This window comes from Octopus bimaculoides, chromosome 13, assembly GCF_046866305.1.
Source record: "Octopus bimaculoides isolate indiv1 chromosome 13, ASM4686630v1, whole genome shotgun sequence".
In the NCBI taxonomy this organism is placed as follows: domain Eukaryota; kingdom Metazoa; phylum Mollusca; class Cephalopoda; order Octopoda; family Octopodidae; genus Octopus; species Octopus bimaculoides.
In genome coordinates this window covers 44538474-44564587 of record NC_142940.1, presented here as the reverse complement: position 1 = coordinate 44564587, position 26114 = coordinate 44538474, and the positions used below count along the sequence as shown (strand labels likewise).

Genomic DNA, 26114 nt, shown 5'->3' with positions numbered 1-26114 from the left:
ACGCCACGTATGATACACAGATGACTGTATAGAGAGAAAGAAGAAGAGAGATAGACAGCACAAAAGAATGGAGAATTATATATTTTTAATCAGCCTATGTGCGTTTCATATATAATTGTATTACATAATTCTGTGGTTTATTAAACATGCAAATTAATCAATCTATATTTAATCGACGAGGATTCTACAGAGATCGATAAATTTGCATCAACAAATCCTTCTCAAAGTTTCATCACGCTGCTTGGGATAGAGAACAGAGAACAATTTATGGGAGACAGAAGTAAACTTAATTTTTGGTCAAAGCAAGAAGTAGTTATGTGTATCAGCAGACTTAGGAATTGTAAGTTTGAGGTAGTATTGAAATTCATACTGCTGTTAAATCGTTATTGACCGCAGCAAATATGCAGAAGAAGCAAATACACCTAAGCTGTTCATAAAAATATGGTATTTCAGGTCTATTTGTTCACTACGTAGATAACGATTTAATGACGGTTGGCAGATATCAGCTCTGATCAGAAAAACAGTTTGCAGAAATTATAAACAAAACCCATCTGCTCTTGCTTAGACTTTAAAATCCGGGTGCTTCTGAGTGACCTCTCTCTCTCTCTCTCTCTCTCTCTCCCTCTCACTCTCTCTCTCTCTCCCTCTCTCTCTCTCTCTCTCTCTCTCTCTCTCCCTCTCTCTCTCTCTCTCTCTCACGCACGCACATGCACACACACACATACACACACAATGCAGATGATGAAAATTAATATGAAGAACGTGTTGCTTTATTTTAACTTCCCACCCTCTTTCACCATCACCCCTCTCTCACCATCCCCCCTCTCTCACCATCCCCCCTCTCTCTCTTTCGTTTTCTGATCTTCCTTAGAATGTCCTTAGTTCTTCTGTTGTGTCTCCTCAAGTTGTCGTCGAACCTCATCAATTATGTTTATAAGCAACAAAGTATCAGCGTGGGTGTGAACGGGACATTCGAGATGACCTTTTCGAAAAAGAAGAGAGACAAACTTAAAATGATTACAAAAACAAATATTTAAAAGCACTAAAAAGAACAAGAAAAGGCAATAAAATATTTAATTGCGTAACATAGATAAATACAGGTAAATATGATGTCATAGAACGTAAATTCTTGAGTTATTAAAAGATTTCTCCGTTGTCATCATTAGTGATCACTCCAAACACCATGACGTTGACTGGATGTTTGATTTTTATCACTCTCGGCATATGCTTTGGGGGCTCAGATTGACACCCAAACACTCTGAAATGTTCGTATTGGAGCTTCTGGCGGGAATGCCAAACAGTACAGCATGTCATTCCCCAATTTCTGGCTGAGCGAATTGCGTCATTGTGCTGTTTTGTCACAGACGGTGCCCAGCTGACCCTACTGTACTGTGTAGTCGACAAAATCAAATATAAACAATGCACATGCATAAAATTAAAATTATAAATGATGACAATGTACCCATCGCAACTTATCTATCTATCTATCTATCTATCTATATATATATATACATATATATATATATATATATATATATATATATATATATATATATATATATATATATATATATATATATATAAATACTTATAAATACCTACCTACCTACATACATACATACATACATATATACATACATACATGCATGCATACATACATACATACATACATACATACATACATACATACATACATACAGCAAGAAAAATAGGGATTCAAATACTCAAACAAAGCACAGTGCGCGTGACATTCCAATAACTTATGGGCATGCTTTGACATGTACCTAATTATCCGTACTATAACAAATACGATCTCATTTACAACCTAAACCTCCACACTTTACCTTTTCTCTGTATGATATTTTTTATGGAATGTTTTCACTTATTTAAAACCTGTGAGGATATTCAACCAAATCCTTGGGAAGCAAAACTTTTTTATTATTTCATTATACAGTACTTTACTTCTTTTCTTTTTACTTTTTGATTTTACAGTATTTTTCCAGAAATTCTTTACATTTATCTAATTATCCTTGTTTTCTTAATACATTCCATATACGGTCATTATAATTTTTGTAAAGGATGAAGTCTGCCAAACACATCTATTGCCTGCTACTATAAATTGAGAAAATTTGCTAATTTACAGGAGATCTGATGTTTGAATTGCCATGATACGTTGTGATGTGAATCAGTTCATTATATTGCAATACAATAATATTCATAAGTATACATACGTACATACATACATAAATACATACAGACGCACACACACGCACACATACATACATACATACACACACACATACATACATACATAGATACATACATACATACATGCATGCATGCATACATACATACATACATACATACATACATACATATATACATATATACATACATACATGCATGCATACATACATACATACATATATACATATATACATACATGCATGCATACATACATACATACATACATACATACATGCATGCATACATACATACATACATACATACATACATGCATACATACATACATACATACATATATACATTCTCCGTCGAGTATGACGACCGGGGTTCCAGTTGATCTGATCAGCGGAACAGCCAGCTCGTGAAATTAACGTGGCTGAGCACTCCACTATTAAGTGGCTGAGCACTCCACAGACACGCATATCCTTAACGTAGTTCTCAGGGAGATTCAGCGTAACACAGGTTGTGACAAGGTTGGCCCTTTGAAATACAGGAACTACGTATTTTTAACAACTGAGTGAAATGGAGCAACGTGAAATAAAATGTTTTGCTCAAAGACACAATAGGCCGCCGAAAATCGAAATCACGACCTTACGATGGTGAGCCAAATGCCCTAACCATTAAGTCACGCGCCTTCACTATGTGTGTGTGTGTATGTGTGTGTGTGTGTGTGTGCGCGCGCATTTGTATGCATGTATATGTATAATTATACATGTGAGCTTGTTGATGTAGCGCCGTAGATGCAATCAAGCACAAGTTACGAAACAGCTGTCAACAAATGGAGTAAATATATATTCTCTCACTTCCACTATCTGATCAATATATAAAATAAATCAAGAGGCTCTACTTTTGGATGCCTTTTTTTGAGTGGTTATCTCACTTAGATTTGACTTTTGGGCAAAGAGTCGTGTCGGATGGTGGTAAATTTGTTTGCATAATCTTATATTTTACTCTGAGTGTATATGAGGTTCCTAGGCTTGTGTGCTGAGGTAGTTCGTCAAGAGGGTATATTTCTTCTGTTATGTATACTCAAATTTCACGTTCAAGAAAGACGCTATCCTTTGGGATTAGCGGTGCAGGTGGTGATTTCTATTTGAAGTGCTTAAACGTGAAATAGTGCTTGTGTGTGCAGAGAGAGATTTCATCCCTAATATTTAGGATGTTATCAATTGGTTGTATGGTATCTAGTTTTTCAGTCCGCCCTCCGTATTTTTTGGCTTTAGGAATAATGTTCCATTTTATCTGGGGGTTGCTTATTTCACTTTCTTTCAATGTCAATATCATATTGGATAGGGATGTTGCGTGTTTTTAATTTTTGCCTCTAAATAACGCCAGGTGTTGTGTGTAACTGTCCTTGAGCGAGTTGCCCGGCATTCTGATATATGTCTTTGCTACCCTGTTGGGATCCATGATCTTGGTTTTGTATACAAGTACTTTTTCGAGACAGTTGTTGTGAGGTGAGGTAGTTCCTTTGTGTTTTATCAAAAATAGAAATGAACACCATTCCTCAATGTGATTGGCTTGTAAAATTGTTAAGATATTAAAATATTTTTCTATTTTACTTAGCATGAAACCTTGATTCACAAATAAAGAAATTGTATCCACCAATGCGGTGTTGAGCACTCATTTTCATCGTTCGACATTTACCGTATATACACACACACACACAAACACACACACACACACACACACACAAACACACACACACACACACACACACACACACACATATAGAATATGAGGGAATAAGTTCAGTGATCTAAACCAATAGGTACGCCACGTAAGCGTTATAACTGGTCATGCGTTAGGTTCCAAGGTCACAGCTGAGATTGGAGCTAGGGATCCGTAATAGGCTCTCGAGTCAGCAGGTATATATTGATACACTTCCGGCCTTGGTTTTGTTGTCCATTTTCCTTTAATATATACAGGTTGTGGCAGAAAGGTTGCCCTAATTTCAAAGGTTAATAAAAAAAGAAAACACATGAAGATTCTTAAAAAAACTTTGTATTTCTATAAAGTTCATTAAATGTCACCTTTTTCTGCCTCAGATAGTACCCACCATGGCTTGGAGTGGAGAGTATCATTTTTTCTTGTATCTTCATGTGTTTGTTTCTTATTAACTTTTCTGTCGCACCCTTCCCCCTCTCTCACTTTCTCTTTCTCACCTCTTCTTTTTCACCTTCTCTCCTCTTGCTCTTCACTCTGTCTTTTTTCTTTTTTCTCGTCCCTCCCTAATTCTTCTGTCCCTCTGCCTCTACCTCACTTCACTCTTCCAACGAGACCGGTATTCGGCCAAGCCTGACCTTTCTTTCTTGGTTCGACTACCATCCATGCAACATCTATATTCATCCCCATGCCAATCATCTCTTATGTCCCTGCCGTAAGGCTTCACTTTCACACACGCCAGCTTAATTTAATTCGTCCGTAGTTGAAAGACACCTGTTGTTATGTCCTGTTATTTGCATTTGCATTTGTGTACCATTTCTCCGTTTTCTCCCCTCCTTGTTTTCGTATACATTTGCTGCTTTCTTCCAAAGAATCTAATGCTCTTAGCTTAGTTTTTCCTTGGGGCAGGCCTGATTAGAGCAATCTCGAGTATAACCAGCCGAAATTGCAAAGATAGTCTGGAACTCGACTGTATGTGTGTGTGTGTGTGTGTGTGTGTGTGTGTGTGTGTGTGTGTGTGTGTGTGTGTGTGTGTGTGTGTGTGTGCGTGTGTATGTATATGTGTGTGCGTGTATGTATGTATGCATATATATATAAACATACAATTATTATACATATATGTATTTATGTATATATATAGAGAGAGAGGGGGAGAGGGAAATAGATATATATACACAGGTATATGTATTATACCTACTTACATAAGTGTGTGCATGTATGCATGCATATATACATGTAAATATGTATATCTATATAACTATATATAGTACAACGAGGGCAATCAGGCCGAAGTCACTTTCAACCTTCTATTATAAAGTTAAATAAACATGTGATGTACTAAAAATGTAACTTTTTGCTTTAATGATGAATTGTTTTATATACAGCACATAGCTTGACATAAAAACAAATATTAATGCGTGTGTGTTTATGCACCTGTATGAATACGTATATATATATAGCTATATGTTTTATTTTGTGTGTGTGTGTGTGTGTTCTTTTGTTTTCCCGATTCTTGTGAAACTATTGAAACAGATATCGCTGTATTTTGGCAAAGGATTCTGTCATGATTTTAGTTCCTCGCTTTTTACTAAGTGATACATTAATTTGTCATTGTCATCCCCATCGATTCTGTAGCTTTCTCAATTTATTCGCTGTGGATGCTTGTTCTCCTGCTATATTATTGGTAATGGCGGTGGTGGTGATTGTAGTGTTAAGTCTATGTACGTAAGTACATATGTATGTATGTATGTGTTGTATGAACGTATATATGAGCATGCGTTCATGTTTTTGTGGAATGTATGTGTGTAATGATAGGGGAAGAGTTCATTTGTATGTTGTGTATGCCTTATATTTTAGGCTTTTTATTGTTCTGTCAGCTCCAATAGGCTCTATATGTAGTGGTGGTAGCCATTAGTATAGATGCATGTATGTACATACTGTGTTCTTGACACAGGAATGAAAAAAAGATATATCAAAACTACACATAAATGAATAGATGCTCACCACCATAAAGATACACCATCTCTGCTATCATACACATCACACAAAAACATGAGTACCATTGCTCCTAACATTTATCATCATTACAACTTTTAATACCGCCATCACCACCACCACCACCCAGCTTTTATCATCATCATCATCATCATCATCATCATCATCATCATCATCATCACTACCACCATCACCATCATAATCATTAGCACCACCACCACTAACTCCATCCACATGTATGTCCACAACGACCACCACAATATATCAAGTCCGGTCCAAACACGATAATAAGCAACCACAGAGAGCTCATTGAGAAGGCTACAGATGCGTGGTGAAAGATTTTGAGAAATCAATAATTAAAGGAATATAACACACACACACACACACACACACACACGCGCGCAAACATGCACACATGCCCCTCCCCCATATATATATATATATATATATATATATATATATATATATATATATATATATATATATGACAAGTTTCTATACAGTTTCCATTTACGAAATCCAACTTACAAGATGTTGGTAGGAAATATTTTTCCAAGGTGTTGCGCAGTGGTATTGAAGCAGGAACCATGAGGTAGCATAGTGAACTTTTTAACCAAGTAGCCAAACCTGTCTCCAGCAGTACAGAGTTTATGAAAAGATATGAACCACTAACGTCTTGACGGATTGTCTGGTACAATAGGGAATCGACCATCCGTGAGCAATGAAAATTTGTACCAGCTAATAAAAGGGAATAGCACAGTAGTAACAGATTACGTCACTGGTTACGCCCACATACTTCATACATAATTACTACTACTACTACTACTTTCAACTGTTATTCACATATATATGATAGGCATCTTATTATAAAGTATCAGAAGTTATCAAAGACTTACCCTTCTCAAAATACTGCCGGACATCTTCAGCCTCATAAGCCAACCCGCAGCTATGGACGTAAGTATATTTAGCATCAGATTTGGGAAGCGGAAACTCTCTTTCTTCTCCATTCACCGCGATTTTATCTGTACACCAGAATGGTGGATGTATCTGTAAAAAGAAACTAGTGTCTTTTATGCATTAAGACAATTTTTAGTTTGTTTATTTTAATTTTCTTTAATATTAATGTTATAAATGTTAGATTTAGTACAATAAATTAACCATTCAATAAATTTACTAAATGTCAAGTTTAGTACAATAGCTTTAAATGTCATTCACTTTATTTCTAGATTCATAAACATTAAGTTAAATTTCCAAAAATATTTATCTCTAAATCGAAGGATTACTTACGTAAATTTTGCCTTCAGTTCCATAAATATATGCATCAGTTCTTCCTGCCAAAGTAGTATTAAAGGACAACGAAGCTCTGGCACCATCCTTATAAGTTAGAATGATATTGGCAGATAGATCAGTACCTTTTCCAAATGAAACAAGTAAACATATTTTCATATTGGTTATTGTCACACACAGACTGGCGTAATGCAGTGAGCTCGAAAACACGACTACTTATTTTGGCATTTGAACAAAAACATACATACGTACATACTTACTTACATACACACACACATACATACATACATACATACATACATACATACATACATACATGAGGATATGGAGCTTGCAAATCCAGTACTCAAGATACAGTTTCAGCTTCACGCCTATTTTTATTATCGGAGCAACAAGATACATACCAAACCGTCTAGACCAAAGTATAGCTGAACTTGGGATCTCGGGGAGAGAATGCCTATCTTTAATTCATATGCTACAAATGATCACGATATCTGGGACTATAAAAATCTGCAAGACCTTCTTATGATTTAAAGGGTGGGGGTTAAAAAAAGATACGTTCTTTCGCAACCTTGCTACCAAGTAGGTGACAGGCCAAATATTCTTCTAAGATTAAAAAGAGAAAGAGAACACACACACACATATATACATACATGCATGCATACATACATACATACATACATACATACATAGGAATAACCATGATGAAGTAGCAAATAGAAGATTCCAAATAGAGCTGGGAATGGAGCACCCCACGATATGGAGATTCGTAAACGGGCTACATAAGGTGCAAAGAAACGGAGATGCATTTTTTGAGCAACTGATTGGAGGCAAAACCCCTCCCCTAAACTGAAGAATCATACGGAGGCAGATGATAGAATTCTGCATATTGTTTCGTTTTTTCAGAACGATCTCCCAAACAATATTTGAAGGGAATTGCATACAACTTTCTGTAAATTTTTCCCTTTTAAATTTTAGCCTTGTATTAAAAATGTATTGTTTCACAATTACTTTTATTCGAATTTTAAAATTTATGTCACGTATTAAATTGATCTTTTATAAATACCTGTTAATGTTATAAAACTAATAAAGTTATAAAACGAATAAATTATTTATCAATCAATTTTCCTAGTGTTGAGATGCCTTGGTATTGAGTTGTCCTGGCTTTGAGTCGGCGGTGTTGAGTCGGCGGTGTTGAATCGGCGGTGTTAAGTTGGCGGTGTTGAGTTGTCCTGCACCCCTTTTCCGTTGTTCACAAGGCAATCAATACACCCAGGGGATAGTGTGACAATGAGGTCTTAATGTAGGCCCCCGTTTGTAGAATTCTACATCTAAACAAAGCTCTTCTCAAGCTAATACATACTATCTATAGCAGGTAGATCAATGATATATTTATTGTGACCTACACATGAAAAAAACATACCTACATTTATAATCCACAACGGCTGTAATTTAACATCCCGTAGCATCACCTCATTCTTGTATTTAAACGAAGAAATTGCGAATAACGAGTACTGCACTTCTAAAAAAACGCAAATAAATGCCTATGCACGCAAGTAGGTAACGAATTTCCTCTTGGATTAAATTATCCGTAGTTAAATCCCTTCTAAACTGAACTTTAAAATCTCTCTCAACCAAAGAAGTTCTAAATAAGGACACTCTATGTGTAAAACTAACATTAGTAAATAGTGGGTATCCCAATAGGTTAGCAGATCAAGCCATTGAACAATAACAAAACAAATTCAATCACACTGATATAAGAGACAGAAGAGCAAACAAAAATACCTATACCATGCATACACCACAAGATTTGAAGAAGCAGCTGTTTGTAGTATGTTGAACAATCTTGTAGAGATCCCCTTGTTGGCTTTTAAATAATTTTTCTTAGTGGAAGCTCTTGTTCTTTCTTCAGCTTTTTTTTTTTTTTTTTTGCAGAGGAATTATACTTATTTGGAAAGAATTTTATCTGATATTGTGTATTGAAACTAACACATTTCTGACGTTGTAAGAAATTTGCAATCTGGCTAGAGAAAATAAATCTTCGAGTATTTCATTGGAATATATTTTCTCTTGGCCATATTGTAGATATATAATGAATGTCTTTGACACTGGTGCAAAATATAACAAAGATCGGTGTAACGTTATCCGTAGGATTTAAATGGCTGCCATAAACCTACTGCTAAGCAATTCTTTTATATAACATTCACCAAAAGTATTGTAACTTTAAGTAGATGCCAGTATGTTATCCAAAACTCTAAAGCATGTAGTTGTGTTTTATTTTCTCCTATATTGACATGTATTTATTGATCAGCAATAATAAATTTGATGAATTTTCTGCTTGTTAAAGAATGTTGGGTCCTAGCATTGAAAACTCATAGAAAAATGGTTTCTTGGACATTATTTATATCTTCTACTGATTTTGTGAACTTTGCAAACAATGACTAATAATTGTTTTAATTATACTTCATCAGTAATGTTTGTAAATCTGTGTTATATAACCCTAGGTTATTTTCCTAAGCCTCTAGGCACAAAAACATTAACAATTGAACAATGTGACAAAATTATAGAAAATAGAACTGTCAGTAAAATTATTCAAATCCCTAGAATAGGTACACAAGCAACAAGACCTTTATTAATGACATGCTTACCTGTACCAGCAATTGTTCCAAAAGCAGTAATAGTTTCAGGTTTCTGTCTAAATATGAAGTTTGCAAGCCATATTGTATAAACACCAATTTCCAACAAACCTCCACCACCCACGTGGCCTTGAGATATATCTTCTTTTGAAAATATGTCAACTAAGAAAGCCACATCTAAATATCGTATCTTTCCTATGGTTCCAGAGTCGATTTCTTGCTTAATATGTTTGTAAGCCGGAAAGAAGTTGGACCACATAGCCTAAAATGACAAGAATTATATGAAAGGAGAAAAAGAGTAATAAAGCGATAAAGATAGCTCGGGATAAATAAAAACGAAGAGAAAGGAATAAAAAAATAAGATATAAATAAAAGCGGTAAGAAAGACATTATAAACGATATATTTATTAGTTTGCTTCATGTATTATGACCTCCAATATCTTCCCTAACTTTCAGCTTATTAAGTTTACTGCACAACCTCTCAACATACGATGCAGTGTTTTTAGCGATGAAATTCCTCACTAACTATAGAATTCTATTTTAGTACACGCCACAATCAATATCATAAAACACTCCATTCATTATTTTGAGTGCGAAAAGGACTGGGAATTGGTAGAAATATTAAAACGTCGGGAAAATACTCTGCAATATTCTTCCCATTTTACTTCATCTCCCAAACGTTATTTTATTTCAGCCCAACGCACCGGTTGCAGAGCCCCAATTCAGTCGCATGACTGGCTTGAAACAGAAGCAAAATCGCTCAGAATCACACCCTACCACCATAAAAAGTAAGGATACAACCGATAATGTAGTCTTAATGGTTAGGGGTATTCGGTTCGTGATTGTAAGCTCGTGAGTTCGATTCCCGGCGGGGCGTTGTGTGTATTGAGTAAAATGCTTTATTTCACGTTGCTTCTTTCCACTTAGCTGGCAAAAATGAGTAGTACCTGTATTTCAAAGAGCCAGTCTTGTTACATTCTGTGTCACGCTTAATCTCCCGGAGAACTACGTTAAGGGCACGCGTGTTTATGGAGTGCTCGACCACTCACACGTTAATTCCACTAGGAGGTTGTTCCGGTGTCCGGATCAACTGGACCAGTCGTCGTCGCAACCGGCAGAGTGCCAGCTAAAACCATATATAAAATGTAACAGAAAAGGTCATGGCCGGGAAGATTTTGATCATGGATCTACTCCATTAAGGTTGATGTGGGGCGAAACAACGAAACTATATCAAAATACATAACTTCAGTATTAAAAGACGTACCTCCATGAAAAAAATTTTCTTTGACTTTGCAAGTTCAATAATGTCTTTTGTCTCCTTTGTGTTCTTACCGTAGGCTTTCTCACACAGAACAGGCTTGCCATTGTTAAGCATAATGACGGAAAGAGGATGATGGAAACGGTTGACAGAAGAAACGTACACCAAATCTATGGGAAAAATGGAATAAAATTAATTTTTTTCTTACTACCAAAGTAATACATATATGTGTGTGTGTGTGTGTGTGTGTGTGTGTGTGTGTGTGTGTGTGTGTGTGCATGTGTATGTGTGTGCTTTATATATATATGTATATATATATATATATATATATATATATATATATATATATATATATATATATATATGTTGTTAATGTCCTGTTATTTGTATTTTTGTACCATTTCTCCGTTTTTTCAGTCCTTGTTTTCGTATACATTCGCTGCTTTCTTCCAAGGAATCTAGTGCTCTTAGCTTAGTTTTTCCTGGCCAGATTGGAACAATCTCGAGTATAACCAGCCGAAATTGTAAAGATAATTTGGAACACAACTGAGGAAAGAAAACTCCGAATCACCCGTCCTTGTTTTCTTTGTATCGACTGTCTGGATGCTTTGTTGTCCCTTTTTTTGTATCACCTAACTATTTTAACATATGTATGTGAATAATTATATACATACATACATACATATATATATATATATATATATATATATATATATATATATATATATATATATATATATATATATATATATATATATATATATATATAGTAAAGCTATAAGGAATAGCATGCAAATATTGCATTGGAAAGCCCGTGTGTGTCGAACCTACATCATCTATAGATGTGAGAGGTGTTCTAAAATTGGTGCAAAGCAATCCTTACAATATCTCTATACAGTTGAGTAACTTTAATCTTACCAATGCCAATTATATGTTGTTTATGTCAACAATTTCATAAAGTTTTCTGAGAACAGTGATTCGAGAAGTTCATCATATACAGCTATAAAGAATAGCATGCAAAGATTCACTTAAAAAACTGCTTTGGGTAAAAAGAAGTCGAAATATTGCTTTGGTCCAATGATAGAAAACCTTTCATGTCAACAGGAGATGTGGGTTCGAGCTCCACGGGCAGTATTTGATTTTTTTCTATCCAAAGTGTTTTTCAAACTAATTTTAACATGCTATTCTTTACAGCTGATGAGCTTCGAGAACCACTATTGCAAAATTCATATGACGTCAACAATATATATATGTGCAAATTTATATACATACGTACACACAACTAAATATACATTTATATTGATTGTTAGGTGTGTGTGTATGCGTGTGTGTGTGTGTGTGTGTGTGTGCGTGTGTGTATGTGTGTGTGTGTGTGTGTGTGTGTGTGTGTGTGTGTGTGTGTGTGTTTGTGTGTGTGTGTCTGCATGCGTGAGTTGTTTTACAATCATTTTCACTTTTCTCTCATGAAGACTCTCTCTACTGCTACTCAACTCTAAAGAATCGGTAGATCTTATCCTTGCTCAATGAAGCCAGCTAGCACGCATTATGTATCTTGCTTAAGAAAGCAAAACAACGATAGCTGTAAGATCAATATGGCAGTTAGATCAGTAATTATGTGCTTCAACATTAAATTATCTGGAATTGTTCACTCAGAGGTAAACTTAAATTAATAATTTTCTAAGCTTATATTGAAGCAAATCTGTAGTGAGTTATTGTCAAAAATAGAAACACTGGCACAATAGACAAACGTCGTTCATTGTTCTCAGTTATTTATTATTTGGCCATAGCGATCATATTTCAGAAAAATATGAAAATGTGAATGGCTAATTCCAAGAACACTATCTCTCAGCTGAATCATTTTACATTCAAAAGGATTGTGAGTAGATATATTAATACTTTGCGAAGATCAAATATATCAAACTGGACAGTCTTTTGAAACAAAAATAAAGCCGTTTGTCATTATCAGATGATTTTGCCATGGAAAGGGACCAACTGTGAAGACTGAACAGTATTATATTCTCGGCATTTCCTTTGTTGCGGAAATTGAAGAGGATATCGAAGAGGCCTCTGTGTATGGGTGCGTGTATGTATGTATGTATGTATGTATGTATGTATGTATGTATGAGTGGAGGCGCAATGGCCCAGGGGTTAGGGCAGCGGACTCGCGGTCATAGGATCGCGGTTTCGATTCCCAGACCGGGCGTTGTGAGTGTTTATTGAGCGAAGACACCTAAAGCTCCACGAGGCTCCGGCAGGGGATGGTGGCGAACCCTGCTGTACTTTTCCACCACAACTTTCTCTCACTCTTACTTCCTATTTCTGTTGTGCCTGTAATTCAAAGGGTCAGCCTTGTCACACTGTGTCACGCTGAATATCCCCGAGAACTACGTTAAGGGTACACGTGTCTGTGGAGTGCTCAGTCGCTTGCACGTTAATTTCACGAGCAGGCTGTTCCGTTGATCGAATCAACTGGAACCATCGAGTGCCAACAAAAAATGTATGTATGTATGTATGTCATTATTCAGTTTCATATCAAGATTTCTTGTCAATAGAGAAAAAGCTGGTATCTAACCTAGACCCGAGGCTTCTTGGAATTTCAACAACATCAACAAGATATTTTTGCATGTATGTGTGTATAAGTGCAGTATTTGGAGCCACTGTATGTGCAGATTTGTATGTTTTGTTTTATGTTTGTATTCTCATGCATATAGTTGCATATAGTTGCATATAGTTGCATATCTAGACATGCGCATATATACTTAAATGATAAACTTCTGGAAAGTTTTACAAATTTTTACAGTTCCAGTTATGGCCTGGATTTGTACTCTTCGAATCAGTTTTCACCTTTTGAGAAGCCTATTTTCTCAAGATTGGTACTTAGGCAATGTGGTACACATCCCAGTGCCTCGTATGTATGTATGTATGTATGTATGTATGTATGTATGTATGTATGTATGTATGTATGTGTGCATGCATGTATGCGTGAAATAATAATAATAATGGCTTCAAAGTTTGGTACATGGCCAGTAATTTGGAAGAAGGTGCGTAAGTCCTACTTCCGCCAAAATTTTGGGGAAGGGGGCTAGTAGATTACATCTACTCCAGTGCTCTACTGGTACTTATTTTATCGAACTCAGCGGAATTTGAACTAAGAGAGTAAAGACGAATTGCTGCTAAGCATTTTCCCCGGCGTGCTAACGACTCTGCCAGCTCGCCGCCTTAGCAATAATAATAATAATAATAATAATAATAATAATAATAATAATAATAATAATAATGATATTAATAATAGTTTCAAATTCTGTTACAAGGGCACCAATCTTGGGGGAGGGTTTAATATTGATGATGATGATGATGATGATGATGATGATGATGATGATGATGATGATGATGACGATAATAATAATAATAATAATAATGATAATACCAGAAATTTTCAAGGTTGAGAGAAGGTAATCGATACCATCGAATCAAATATTTGGACAGTCTTATCAATCTCGAAAGTATGAAAGGCGAAATTGACGTCTGCAGGATTTGAACTCAGAACGCAAGATGCTGGAACAGATGTCGCAAGACATTTTTTACGATACGTAAGCGATTCAGATATCTCGCCACTTTTATTAAATTCTAACTCCAAAAGCGTGGAAACCACTCTTAAACTTGTGTCTTGCTCATGGCAGCATCCTTGTAAGCTGTTTGAAGCATAACAACCTTTTCGGCTGCTGTTTTCCCCAACAGAAAACAGAATTTCACGGAAGCACGCTGTTCCTTCGTTTCAGCCATCGCAAAAATCGACGAACAAGGGAGAAGAACTGAAAAACAAAGACGCACTACGTGGCAGTACGAACCCACAGGTCGACGCCGGTCGGAAGACTGTTGCTTGAGGGTCGCCTCATGTGGCTTCTAGCGGCGGAAGCCTGAACTACAACGGGCTTGTCCCACAGAGAACGTTTCCGGTTACTTTTGGGTACCTCCTCGTATACTCACGTATTGATTTCTATTTTTCCTTTTCTGTTTGTTCCACCAGATCTGCGTTTATATGTGTGTGTGAGAGATCGCGTGTGTATTTTCATCTTCATGTGTGTGTTTATGTAAATATATATACATATCTGTATATATATTTATGTGTGTGTTTATCTGTATATGTATGTTTGTACATTTTGACCTCATGCGTACACCTTCTTCCACTCATTAGTGTTTTTTCTATATTCTTATTCATCTAGTTTATCTACTTTTAATCCATTTTTCATTTTATTCATCAATTTTATCTCGCTTTATTTCTCTGATTTTACTTTTACATACCGCCACCCTTGCGTCTGTAACAAAATTTCGCTATATCTGTGTGTGTGGGGGGTGCATTCGTGTGTGCGCACATGTATTTATATGCGACTGTATGAATGTGTGTGCGTGAGTGTGTCCGTTCACGTGCTTAAAATAGTTCTGTCGTCGGGTGGAACTTTATCAGCAAACCCTCCACCACCACCACCACGATTACTCTCACTCGAAACACTTCCTTTACCTCCACCAACCTTCACACCATTGCCTTCACCCTACCAACACCAGCACGTCCACTCTCACCTCCGTCACTGCCATCACTGTCTAATATATCGCTATCAAGTTCGTTGATTTTCTCGCATTTCATTAAAACAAATATCTTGAAGATATGCTCGAACTTATTACCGACGTGAATCTAACAACCTGACGACACAGGTAATTACCAACTTATCAGTAATGCTGTTAGAATAAAGTGCATGCCCTTGTCACTCAGTGTAGCCATCACGATCCCGTCCATAGATGAAAATGTGTCTATCCTGCGAGAGATTTTATCCATGAAGAAAACATTTGGATGAAATTCTCATGATGATAGAAGAGGACAATCTTAAGGATGACACACAAAAAGAAAGAACTTATAGTAACGTCAATGACAACCTCAAATCTGCAATATTCGATTTAGCAGCTTCCTGGAAGGCACTCAAGACTGTCACTTAAGCTAGTACTTACTAAAAACTTTCTGTACGATTTTGATAGATCAGAAGCAAAGGATTTTCATCGTATACTTCAGAGTGAAGGTGTTACATACGATGGCGTTAGAATCTGGATTGAAGTCGCAGAGGGTGGCACAAGATATCAAGTGTTAACAGGAGAAATGCACACGCGGTCACATATTGAAATGTGTGTGTGTGTATATATATATATATATATATATATATATATATATATATATATATATATATATATATATATATACACACTCACACACGCACACATGTATTTACCACTATATATATATGTATATTATGTATGTATTTCGGCATTTCTTCATTTTCTGCCGACTGAAACTGCGTCTGCGCAGTGCATTTTGAAAGAATTAGAATGTATATTTTAGAAGACATGTACTTTTTGCCTTCTGTCTTGTAGATATACGTTAATTCCTTGACGGCTGGTTACTGAAGAGGATTTGCCTAGTAAATTACTTTATTTACTAAAAAATCTGAAACCTATAGGTCTAACCGTTAAAAATAAGGTAAAAGTTTTTATTTTTTCTTCCCTTTGAAATGTTTTACTTTGTGCTTTTTGGTCGTCTTTGACTGTCTTCTAGCGTGCAGAAGTTACCTGTTATGGGTAATTTCTCTTATACTTTGTATCTATTTGTATATATATTTAATACACACACACACGTGCATACACATGCACACACGCAAGCGCGCGCACACACACACGCAAGCGCGCGCGCACACACACACACACGCACACACGCACGCACACATGACAGATTCCACTAAGTTGTTGGACAATCTCCAAAATGTGACAGTATATAATTTAGAATTTATATAAGTAAACAATTATATTCTTGACTAAATGTTCAAACATTATTTACTTTCGTCTCTCAATAGATTTTATTCAAGTCATGCTTAAAGTCAACAAAATAAAAACGTGTAAATCAGCCGTACAATGTTAGAAACCAATAATTAGACAGCAAATCAACAACAATGTTGTAACGACAATATTTGGAGAAACCAAGTCGGCGACCTGGCAAAAACGTTAGCACGCCGGGCGAAATGCTCAGCGATATTTCGTCTGTCTTTACGTTCTGAGTTCAAATTCCGCCGAAGTTGACTTTGACTTTCATCCTTTCGGGGTCGATAAATTAAGTACCAGTTACGCACTGGGGTCGATGTAATCGACTTAATCCCTTTGTCTGTCCTTCTTTGTCCCCTCTATGTTTAGCCCCTTGTGGGCAATAAAGAAATAAGAAACGTTAGCACGCCGGGCGAAATGCTTAGCGATATTTCATATGTCTTTACGTTCTGAGTTCAAATTCCGCCGAAGTTGACTTTGACTTTCATCCTTTCGGAGTCGATAAATTAAATACCAGTTGCGTACTGGGGTCCATCTAATGACTGGCCGCTCCCAAAAAATTTCGGCCTTGTGCCTAGAGTAGAAAGGAATATTAGGAGAAACAATCGAGGTATTGAGTAGTATTTACAGACGCGTAGCTAATTCTTCATTGTTGTGTCTGTAATGGAAATAGAAGTTGTCACATTTCTGCCTTTTCTACAAATTCAAATAAATTAAATATGAATTAAAATATTTAAAAGTTTATAAGATAAAGTCTTGTGGTTTAGGGTTTTGCTCCGGGCGAATGTCATCTATTATAGCCCCGGTTAGACTAATGCCTTCTGATCGAATTTGGTAGACGGAAATTGTGTGAAAGCCCTTCGTATACATATATAGATAAGTGTGTGTGCGTGTGTGTGTGTGCGTGCGTGTGTGTGTTGTGTTTGTGATCATTAACATTAAATAAAACAATTATTCATCACTCCGGTTTTGATTTGTTTTTGTCTATGACACTTAGTGGTTCGGCAAAAGTGACCGGCAAGAAAAATATCAGACTTATAAGTACTAGAGTTATAAGGTCAATTTGTTCGTTTAAAATCTTCAAAGTGGTGTTCCAGCATAGCCCCAGTTCAATGAGAGAAACAAGTAAATGGAGTAGAAAAAAAAAAAGATTTACAATAAAATTTAGACTAAAATTATTTCATACCTATGTTGGGATTTTTGGCAAATTCTTCATAGCTGTCGTACACATTTGGTATTTCAAATTCCTCTGCAAATTTCTTAGATTTCTCTAAGGACTTGGACACTACTGCAATTATCTAGATGAAAAAAAAAGTAAAATAATTTTGAAATAGGCAATTAAGTTTTGGTCTTTTTATGGTAAATAAAATTGTCGATACTTTGTTGATGCACTACTACTACTACTACTACTACTACTACTACTACTACTACTACTACTACTACTACTGCTGCTGCTGCTGCTGCTGCTGCTGCTGCTGCTGCTGCTACTACAAGACATTATGTCTATGAAATATTCCGTCAATAAGAACGGAGTCTCACCCCTTTATAGACTTTGTGATATCACCATCCTCATATTTGAATGTAGTAAACTTGTACAAAGAGAATATAAACGAAGATACAATATTGTACACTAGTTCATAGTAAATGATGAAAAGAATGTAATAGTATAATAAAATATAATATAATAATTATATTATAATAGTATAATATAATATAATATAATATAATATATGTATAATAGTATATGTTAGTGAGAGTTGACAGGTAGTACAAACATTAATCGAAATTCAGTAGGTGAAAATGAAGATGCTAAGTTGTGGAATTGCAGTTCTCAGTGTGTTCATATGATTGAGACAGGAAGACCAGACATTGTTATCGTATAAAAAAAAAAATGCAGAGCACAAAAGCCGACGTAATATCTCCTAGTGACAACAGAATACATGAGAAAGAACAGGAAACGATTGAGAAATGCCAAAACCCGAATGTACTGTTGAAAGGATGTGGAACATAAGAAAAAGCTGAAATTGCGTCATTGGCAGTGGACGTTCTTGATACAATGATGAACAAAATAGGAATGTAATCATGAATGGAATGAACTGGAATTGAAATTAGAACTAAACTAATATAGAAAATCAAATCGAATTATTAAGAACTGCTAGGATTATAAGGGCGGCGCTAAAAATTGAGTTGGTGAAAAAAAAATACATCCCCAGCACCACTCCTGCCCCAAAATATTTTAGTTGGTCGTGGCCTTTACTTTGAGTTGTGAAAATTACACAAGATCTGCTTACAGTCCTACAACAACTATGACTGCCACTACTACTACTGTTGCTGCTGCTGTTACTACTACTACTACTACTACTACTACTACTACTACTACTACTACTACTACTACTACTACTACTACTACTACGTTTCGTCTATAAAAACTTCCCCACTAGTTTTATTTCATGTCTTCATTGATTGATCTGTCAAAGACTTTCGTTACACATCTGTAATCTTTTCCTGCAACTGTTTTCTTTTTGTGGGGAGTGAGAAGATGAGGAAATGATAAACATTGTATAATAATGGCGAATTTATAAAGCTGTGTATGTATGTATGTATGTATGTATGTATGTGTTCAGAGCTGTGTTTGCATATGTCCTATGTAGCGGTAGAAGTGATCATCAGTAGGATGGTATAAGTACACATAAGTTTGTGAGCGCATGCAAATATTTAACTTCTTTCTTTTTCATTTTTATTCATTTGGCAACTGAACTGAATTGAATTTATGGTGTTATCAATCAATAGATAAGCTGTTGTAGATTTAGGTGTACGGCTGTGGAGGTGCAATGGCCCAGTGGTTAGGGCAACGGGCTCACGGTTTCGATTCCCAGACCGGGTGTTGTGAGTGTTTATTGAGCGAAAACACCTAAAGCTCCACCAGGTTCCGGTAGCGGGTGGCGGCGAACCCTGCTGTACTCTTTCACCACAACTTTCTCTCACTCTTCCTGTTTCTGTTGTATTTCAAAGGGCCAGTCTTGTCACACTCTGTGTCACGTTGAATCTCCCTGAGAATTACATTAAGGGTACACGTGTCGTCTGTGGAGTGCTCAGCCACTTGCACGTTAATTTCACGGATCAACTGGAGCCCTCGTCGTCGCAACCGACGGAGTACCACGAGGTGTACGGCTACCATTGTTAGTTCATCTGTTATTTTTCTTACGGTATCCAATATATCCATAGTTGTCACTAATCTGTCTGTTGGGTTATCTTATGGCGAAAGAATGTATGGTGGACGCGTCTGAAAGGTCTAGAGACAAAGACTTTCCTCTCTGGGCAATCTCTCATCAACTTCTTCAAGTATCACCTGAAGAGGAAGGTGAGAGTAGAAAGGGAAGTCTTGTCTAGTGAATGCTTCAAAAAAAGATGGGTGAATGTAGCAAGGATGGCACGTGTGAACGACGGAGCCATCTTGAGCATAACCCTATGAACTAAAAAAAAAAATTAAAAAAAAAAATCCAAGAAAAAAAAAAAGAAAACAAAAAGGCAAAAGAGAGTCACTTACTGTTATAGTTTCTTCAATGAGAATATTGACCAAGGTTACCGTGGTCTTTTCCGTAGGCTTTTCTTTCCACGGCCAAACCTAAACTGTCCTCCCCTCCTTTTACACGAGAACATTACTGTGTGATACACGATCCCTATTGATCGCCCTTTTTTTTTTTTTGATCCCTTTTGATCGAACTACCCCCTTTTCCTTCCTACGATCCCTTTTGATCGACCCCACCCCCTTCTTTTTTTTCCTTCCCCCTCCCAAAAAGAAAAGCTCTACATTGTATTTGTCCCATCTTCGTTGAGCCCTGTGTGGCTAATAAAAGAAATGTATCTATCTATCTATCTATCTATCTATCTATCTGTGTATGTGTCTATCTATCTATCAATCTATCTCTTTATCTAGCACTTTGTCTGTCTGTTTGTCTGCCGGTCAATCTTTCTGTCTTTTTTCACCTATCGACTTATTTATCTATCCATTTACCTCTCATTTATCTGTCCACCTGTCTCTGTCCGTTGTCTTCCTGTCTCTGTCCGTCTATCTGCCTGCCTGTCTCTATCCGTCTGTCTCCCTATCTCTCTCTCTCTCTCTATCTATATATCTATCTATCTATCTATCTATCCATCTATCTATCTATCTATCTATCTATCTATCTATCTGTCTATCTATTTATCTATCTATCTATCTATCCAAGGCGCAGACATGGCTGTGTGGTAAGAAGCTTGCTTCTGAACCACATGGTTCCGGTTTCAGTGCCACTGCATTGGCATCTTGCGCAAGTGTCTTCTGCTATAGCCTCGGGCCGACCGAAGCCTTGTAAGTGGATTTGGTAGACTGGAAGAAGCCTGTCGTATGTGTGTGTATTTATGTGAGTTTGTGTGTGTGTGTGTGTGTGTGTGTGCGTGTGTGCGCGCGCGCGTGTGCGCGTGTGTGCGTGTGTGCGCACGCTTGTGCGTGTATTTATATGTTTGTGTCTGTGTTTGTCCCACCACCATCGCTTGACAACCGATGCTGATGTGTTTAGGTCCCCATAACTTAGCGGTTTAGCAAAAGAAACCGATAGAATAAGTCCTTAGGTCGATTTGTACGACTAAAACCTTTTATGGCGGTGCTCCAGCATGGCTGTAGTCAAATGATTGAAATATGTAAAAGAATAAAAGATTATATGTGTGTGTGTGTGTGTACATACATACACACATCTCTCTCTCTCTCTCTCTCTCTCTCTATATATATATATATATATATATATATATATATATATGCACACACACACACACACACACACACACACACACATATAACATGCATATAGTGTGTTTGAAGTGGTATACAGATTTTGCCTTTTATGAAAAAGGAGGTAGTCAGAATTTGGGATAATTCGTTATTAGCGCTTTAGTTCGTTTAAGCGAATTCTTCAAGAGATCGGTTAAACAAACGAAGGCATTAATAAAGATTTATCCAACGTTCTGACTGCCCCCTTTTTCATAATATATATGACCGTGAATCCCAAGACATGAAAGAATCGCCCATGTCAAATTTATATATATATATATATATATATATATATATATATATATATATATATATATATATATATATATATATATATATATGGGAGAATATACAAATAATAACAATAGACGAGGACAGGTGGTGTAAATAACAAAAGTATATATTAGTATGACGCTCGGGAATACGGAAAGTCTTTGACGTTTCGAGCTACGCTCTTCAACAGAAAGAATACGGAGACAAGGAGAAAAACACGGAGAAAAAAAATTGAATAGTGTTCAGTCAACGAGAGACAGACAGACAGACAGACAGACAGACAGACAGTTCTGTATAGCTAGCTAGCTAGCTGGCTGGCTACCTGACCTTTTGTCTGCCTCTCTGCTTATCTCTGCTGATCTATCTATCTATATTGATGTTATTTGCATATGTCGTTAATTTATTTTATCTCCACTGATTCGTCGTATTATCTCTAAGGTGAGGTGAAGTTCATATGAATATTAGTTTATTGTATTATCTCTGAAGTCGGGGTAACGTATATATTATATTTAATTCTGTTATTGAATTATTGCATTATATATATGACGTTACCCTTTTCTCTAATTATGATTGTTTTTGCCTTCCTGCAAGTAATCAAATTTGATAATCCATCGGAATTTTAAGAACTGTGGGAATATAAACAGAAGTTCTATTTCGACATTATTTATTGATTCATTGCGTTGTGTTGTTTAGACAATGTTGATAGCGAACAGATGCTGTCGACTTTTTATTTATTCACATTACTTTCTCATAATGCCAGGCGTTTCTGTAATAATTTCTTTAGACTTTTGTTTTATAATAATAACTGAGACGCAAGGCCTTTTGGATGAGGGTATATTGACTGCAATTCGTGATAAAACGATATCAGAAATGATAGAAAACACTATGTCTAATGCTATACTTATTTTGCCACTCATTGTTATTATATAAATAACGTATAAAGTTTGACTGAAGTTAAACAACCATAGCAAGATCATTTGTTTTTGGCTGTTCCATTGTAACAAAATAATAGATACTAATGTATTTTGGTAGCCTGAATGGACATATATATTCTACCATATATTAAGGGAATCAAATTTTGGAGATATGCTCTAAATTCAAACAATACGATATGGGTGTCTAACTCACGTCAGTTTCAAACTTTATTGAATTTTTGTTAGAGAAAGTTGGGAATGATATAATATATAACTACTTTAGATCACAGACATAATATGTCCCGCTCAACAGAGGAGCCAGGCAGCAATTTGGTATAAGCATTAGGTCATTGATATAGTGTGTTCTCTTTCCTCTGTCTCTGCATCACTGAACCAGCCTTGCTTTAACCTCATCAGTTTTGGAGTGTCTGCTAATATCATGGATACTCCCCTCTCTTATCCCATAAATTTCAAAAGATAACAGAAGACACTCTGCTCAAGATATTAGCGGACACTCCGAGGGTGAATTGTAGATCACTTTATTCTCTTCTCTAATGTCAGAAGCATGGTTTGACTTCATTACTTCAAATTTATAAAATATAATGATTACCGAGCGTTCTGAATTTTTCATACAAGTGGAGTTATGCCTGCAGTTGTGACAGCCATGTCTTAATGGCATGTGTTCAGTTGTCAATGAAAATCTTCAACTCTTGTTGACTATTGTTGTTTGACATTGATTAGTTCTATTGGAGGTAGACACTGAGGTTAATACCGATGTTTACCAAAAAGCAGCCACGATGTTCATTTCATCAAACTGTTTGATATATTCACAGAATATTTTTAAATAACAAACAACGGACAATTTGGTGAATAAATCACTTTTTTTTATTTTTTTTTATTTTAGCGATATATTCACAGAAATTAATGATCTTAGCGCGTTTTCAAAAGAAGCAGAAAACGCTTGCCGGCTATAAAGTGTCCATTGCTCCTTTCATTTCTGAATTAAGCCTTTGTAAAGATGAGCATTTCTAAACAGTAGCTCCATAAATTTTAACAATTGGCTTACCTGAAAGATGAATTGGTTCATGAAGATATAATTAGCTATCGTGACTGTTTATAATCATTGCACGACGAGATGACATAGTGATTCTAAGATATTGCGTTTTCTATTCTAGTTTAGGTTAGTAACCTATTAGTCGATTGCGAAGACGTGTGCATGATTTATTAGTTACGAAATGACCATGATGCTGATGCTATATCGATTTCACGAAGAACAAGGTTTGTGATGTCATCAAATTACATCGAACTCATACTCTAATCTATTGTAGCACTTATTTCTTCACGATACCTGTGATAGTAGCAATTTTCTTTTCATTAGTTTACTCTTCTATTTTTCACCGTTATTTCCTTCTTCGTGGAGCTTGCGTGAAGAGGCATAAACAATTCACAGGAACAAGCAATTAAAAGTAAAGAGAGACTGTGCGAACGATAGAAACAGAAATTTGATATTTGTTGTCATTAAAGGCGGCGACCTGGTAGAATCAGCACATCAGGCTTAGCGGTATTTCGTCCGTCTTGACACTCTGAGTTCAAATTCCGCCAAGGTCGACTTTCTCTTTCATCCTTTCGGAGTTGATAAAATAAGCACCAGTTGAGCACTGAGATCGATGTAATTGACAAACCCCAACCCCCAAAATAGCTGGCCTTGCGCCAAAATTTGAAACCAATATTTTTTATCATTAGTGTACAATATTGGCAGAATCGGTTAAGTGGCGGGTAAATGGTAAACTATATGTAGTTATGTCTGTTTACTTCAAATTCCTCCGAGGTGTATTTCCTATTTCTCAGTTTCAATGAATTAAAATAACAGTTAAGTACAGGAGAATAATTCAACTCAAATGATTACTTATCATTGGGGACTTGGCCCCCTATGTGAAAATCCTTGTAAACCTTTGTTACAATACAGAATACGTAGTCTCTAAATTCGTTTCCATTTATTTCTTGACAAAATGGATAACGAGGATTCTTCCACGAGACCTATTGATCTATTGAAAATAGGAGCCAAATCCACCTCAAACTGCGCCCTTACTCTCTTGTATTACTTCAGAGCACATTAGATAATGTAGTCCTACGCACCCCTAAAAGGTGGGAGTGTCACGGATAGAATACCTTTGATCATTGCTCTGTTTGAGCAGACTTGCCTTGGAGTTAAACAACAACAATCTAACAGTAGCTAACGAGACGCGGAACCCTATGTACTCAATAGCTAAATCCCTCTTATACCAAGTTCTAATTCCTCTGTCCTAAAATTAGACAGCCATTGCATAATGCAATCCTAAATACTCTATGGCCCAAGCAAAAAAAATTTTTTAATTCGTTATAGACATGACATGATTGCTTTTTACTACAAATTAACTCGACTAGAGCTGACTAAAGATTAAAGAACTCGTTGGAGATCGTAGTTGTGAAGAAAAAAAGACTGAGTAAAATGTATTAATGACGGTAAAAGGAATAAGTAAATAAGAAACATTATGGGCGTAAGCGTGGTTGTGTGGCATTGGAAACGCGTGAGTGTGTAGTAAGAAGTTTTCTTCCTCACCACATAATTTCGGTTTCAGTCCCACTGCATGGCACTGTGGGCAAGTGTATTTTACTATAGTCTCGAGCCGACTAAAGCCTTGTGAATGGATTTAGTAGACGAAAAGAAGCTCGACGTATGTGTGTATGAGTGTGTGTGTGTGTGTGCATGCGTGCGTGTTTGTATTTGTCCTCTACCACTGCTTGACAACCAGTGTTGGTTTGTTTGTTTTCGTCCTTGTATACTCGACGTTCGGCAACAGAGACCGATAGAATAAGTGCTAGACTTAGAAAAAGAAAAATACTGGGGTTGATTTGTTCGACTAAACTCTTCAAGGTGGTGCCCTAGCATGGACGTAGTCCAGTAACTAAAACAAGTAAAAAATAAAAGATTAAGAATACTTACTTTGTGTTCTGAAGGATCCAAACACTGTAAAGCATTACAAAAATCCGTTGCAATCAAACCCGCTGAGCAGATTCCCCAGCGCATTGTTTCACGTTTTGAAATAGACTAACGGAATAAACTTGTATTTTGTGATCGCTGTATCTGTCACAAACAAGTAGGTCAGTTTACGTACAGATACTTCTTTTATATAACC

The 26114-nt window shown here is 36.3% G+C and overlaps 1 protein-coding gene across 1 annotated transcript; it reads right to left on the bottom strand.

Moving 5' to 3' along the window:
- Positions 1 to 68: 68 nt before the first annotated feature.
- Positions 69 to 26114, bottom strand: LOC106877994 (trans-1,2-dihydrobenzene-1,2-diol dehydrogenase). The gene is made up of 7 exons (XM_014927068.3): positions 25922 to 26114; positions 18134 to 18245; positions 11095 to 11258; positions 9843 to 10092; positions 7195 to 7319; positions 6804 to 6954; positions 69 to 982 (listed from the first exon to the last, which is right to left on the bottom strand). Exons 1-7 carry the CDS (start codon positions 26003 to 26005, stop codon positions 879 to 881), a joined length of 990 nt encoding a protein of 329 aa, XP_014782554.1. The 5' UTR covers positions 26006 to 26114; the 3' UTR covers positions 69 to 878.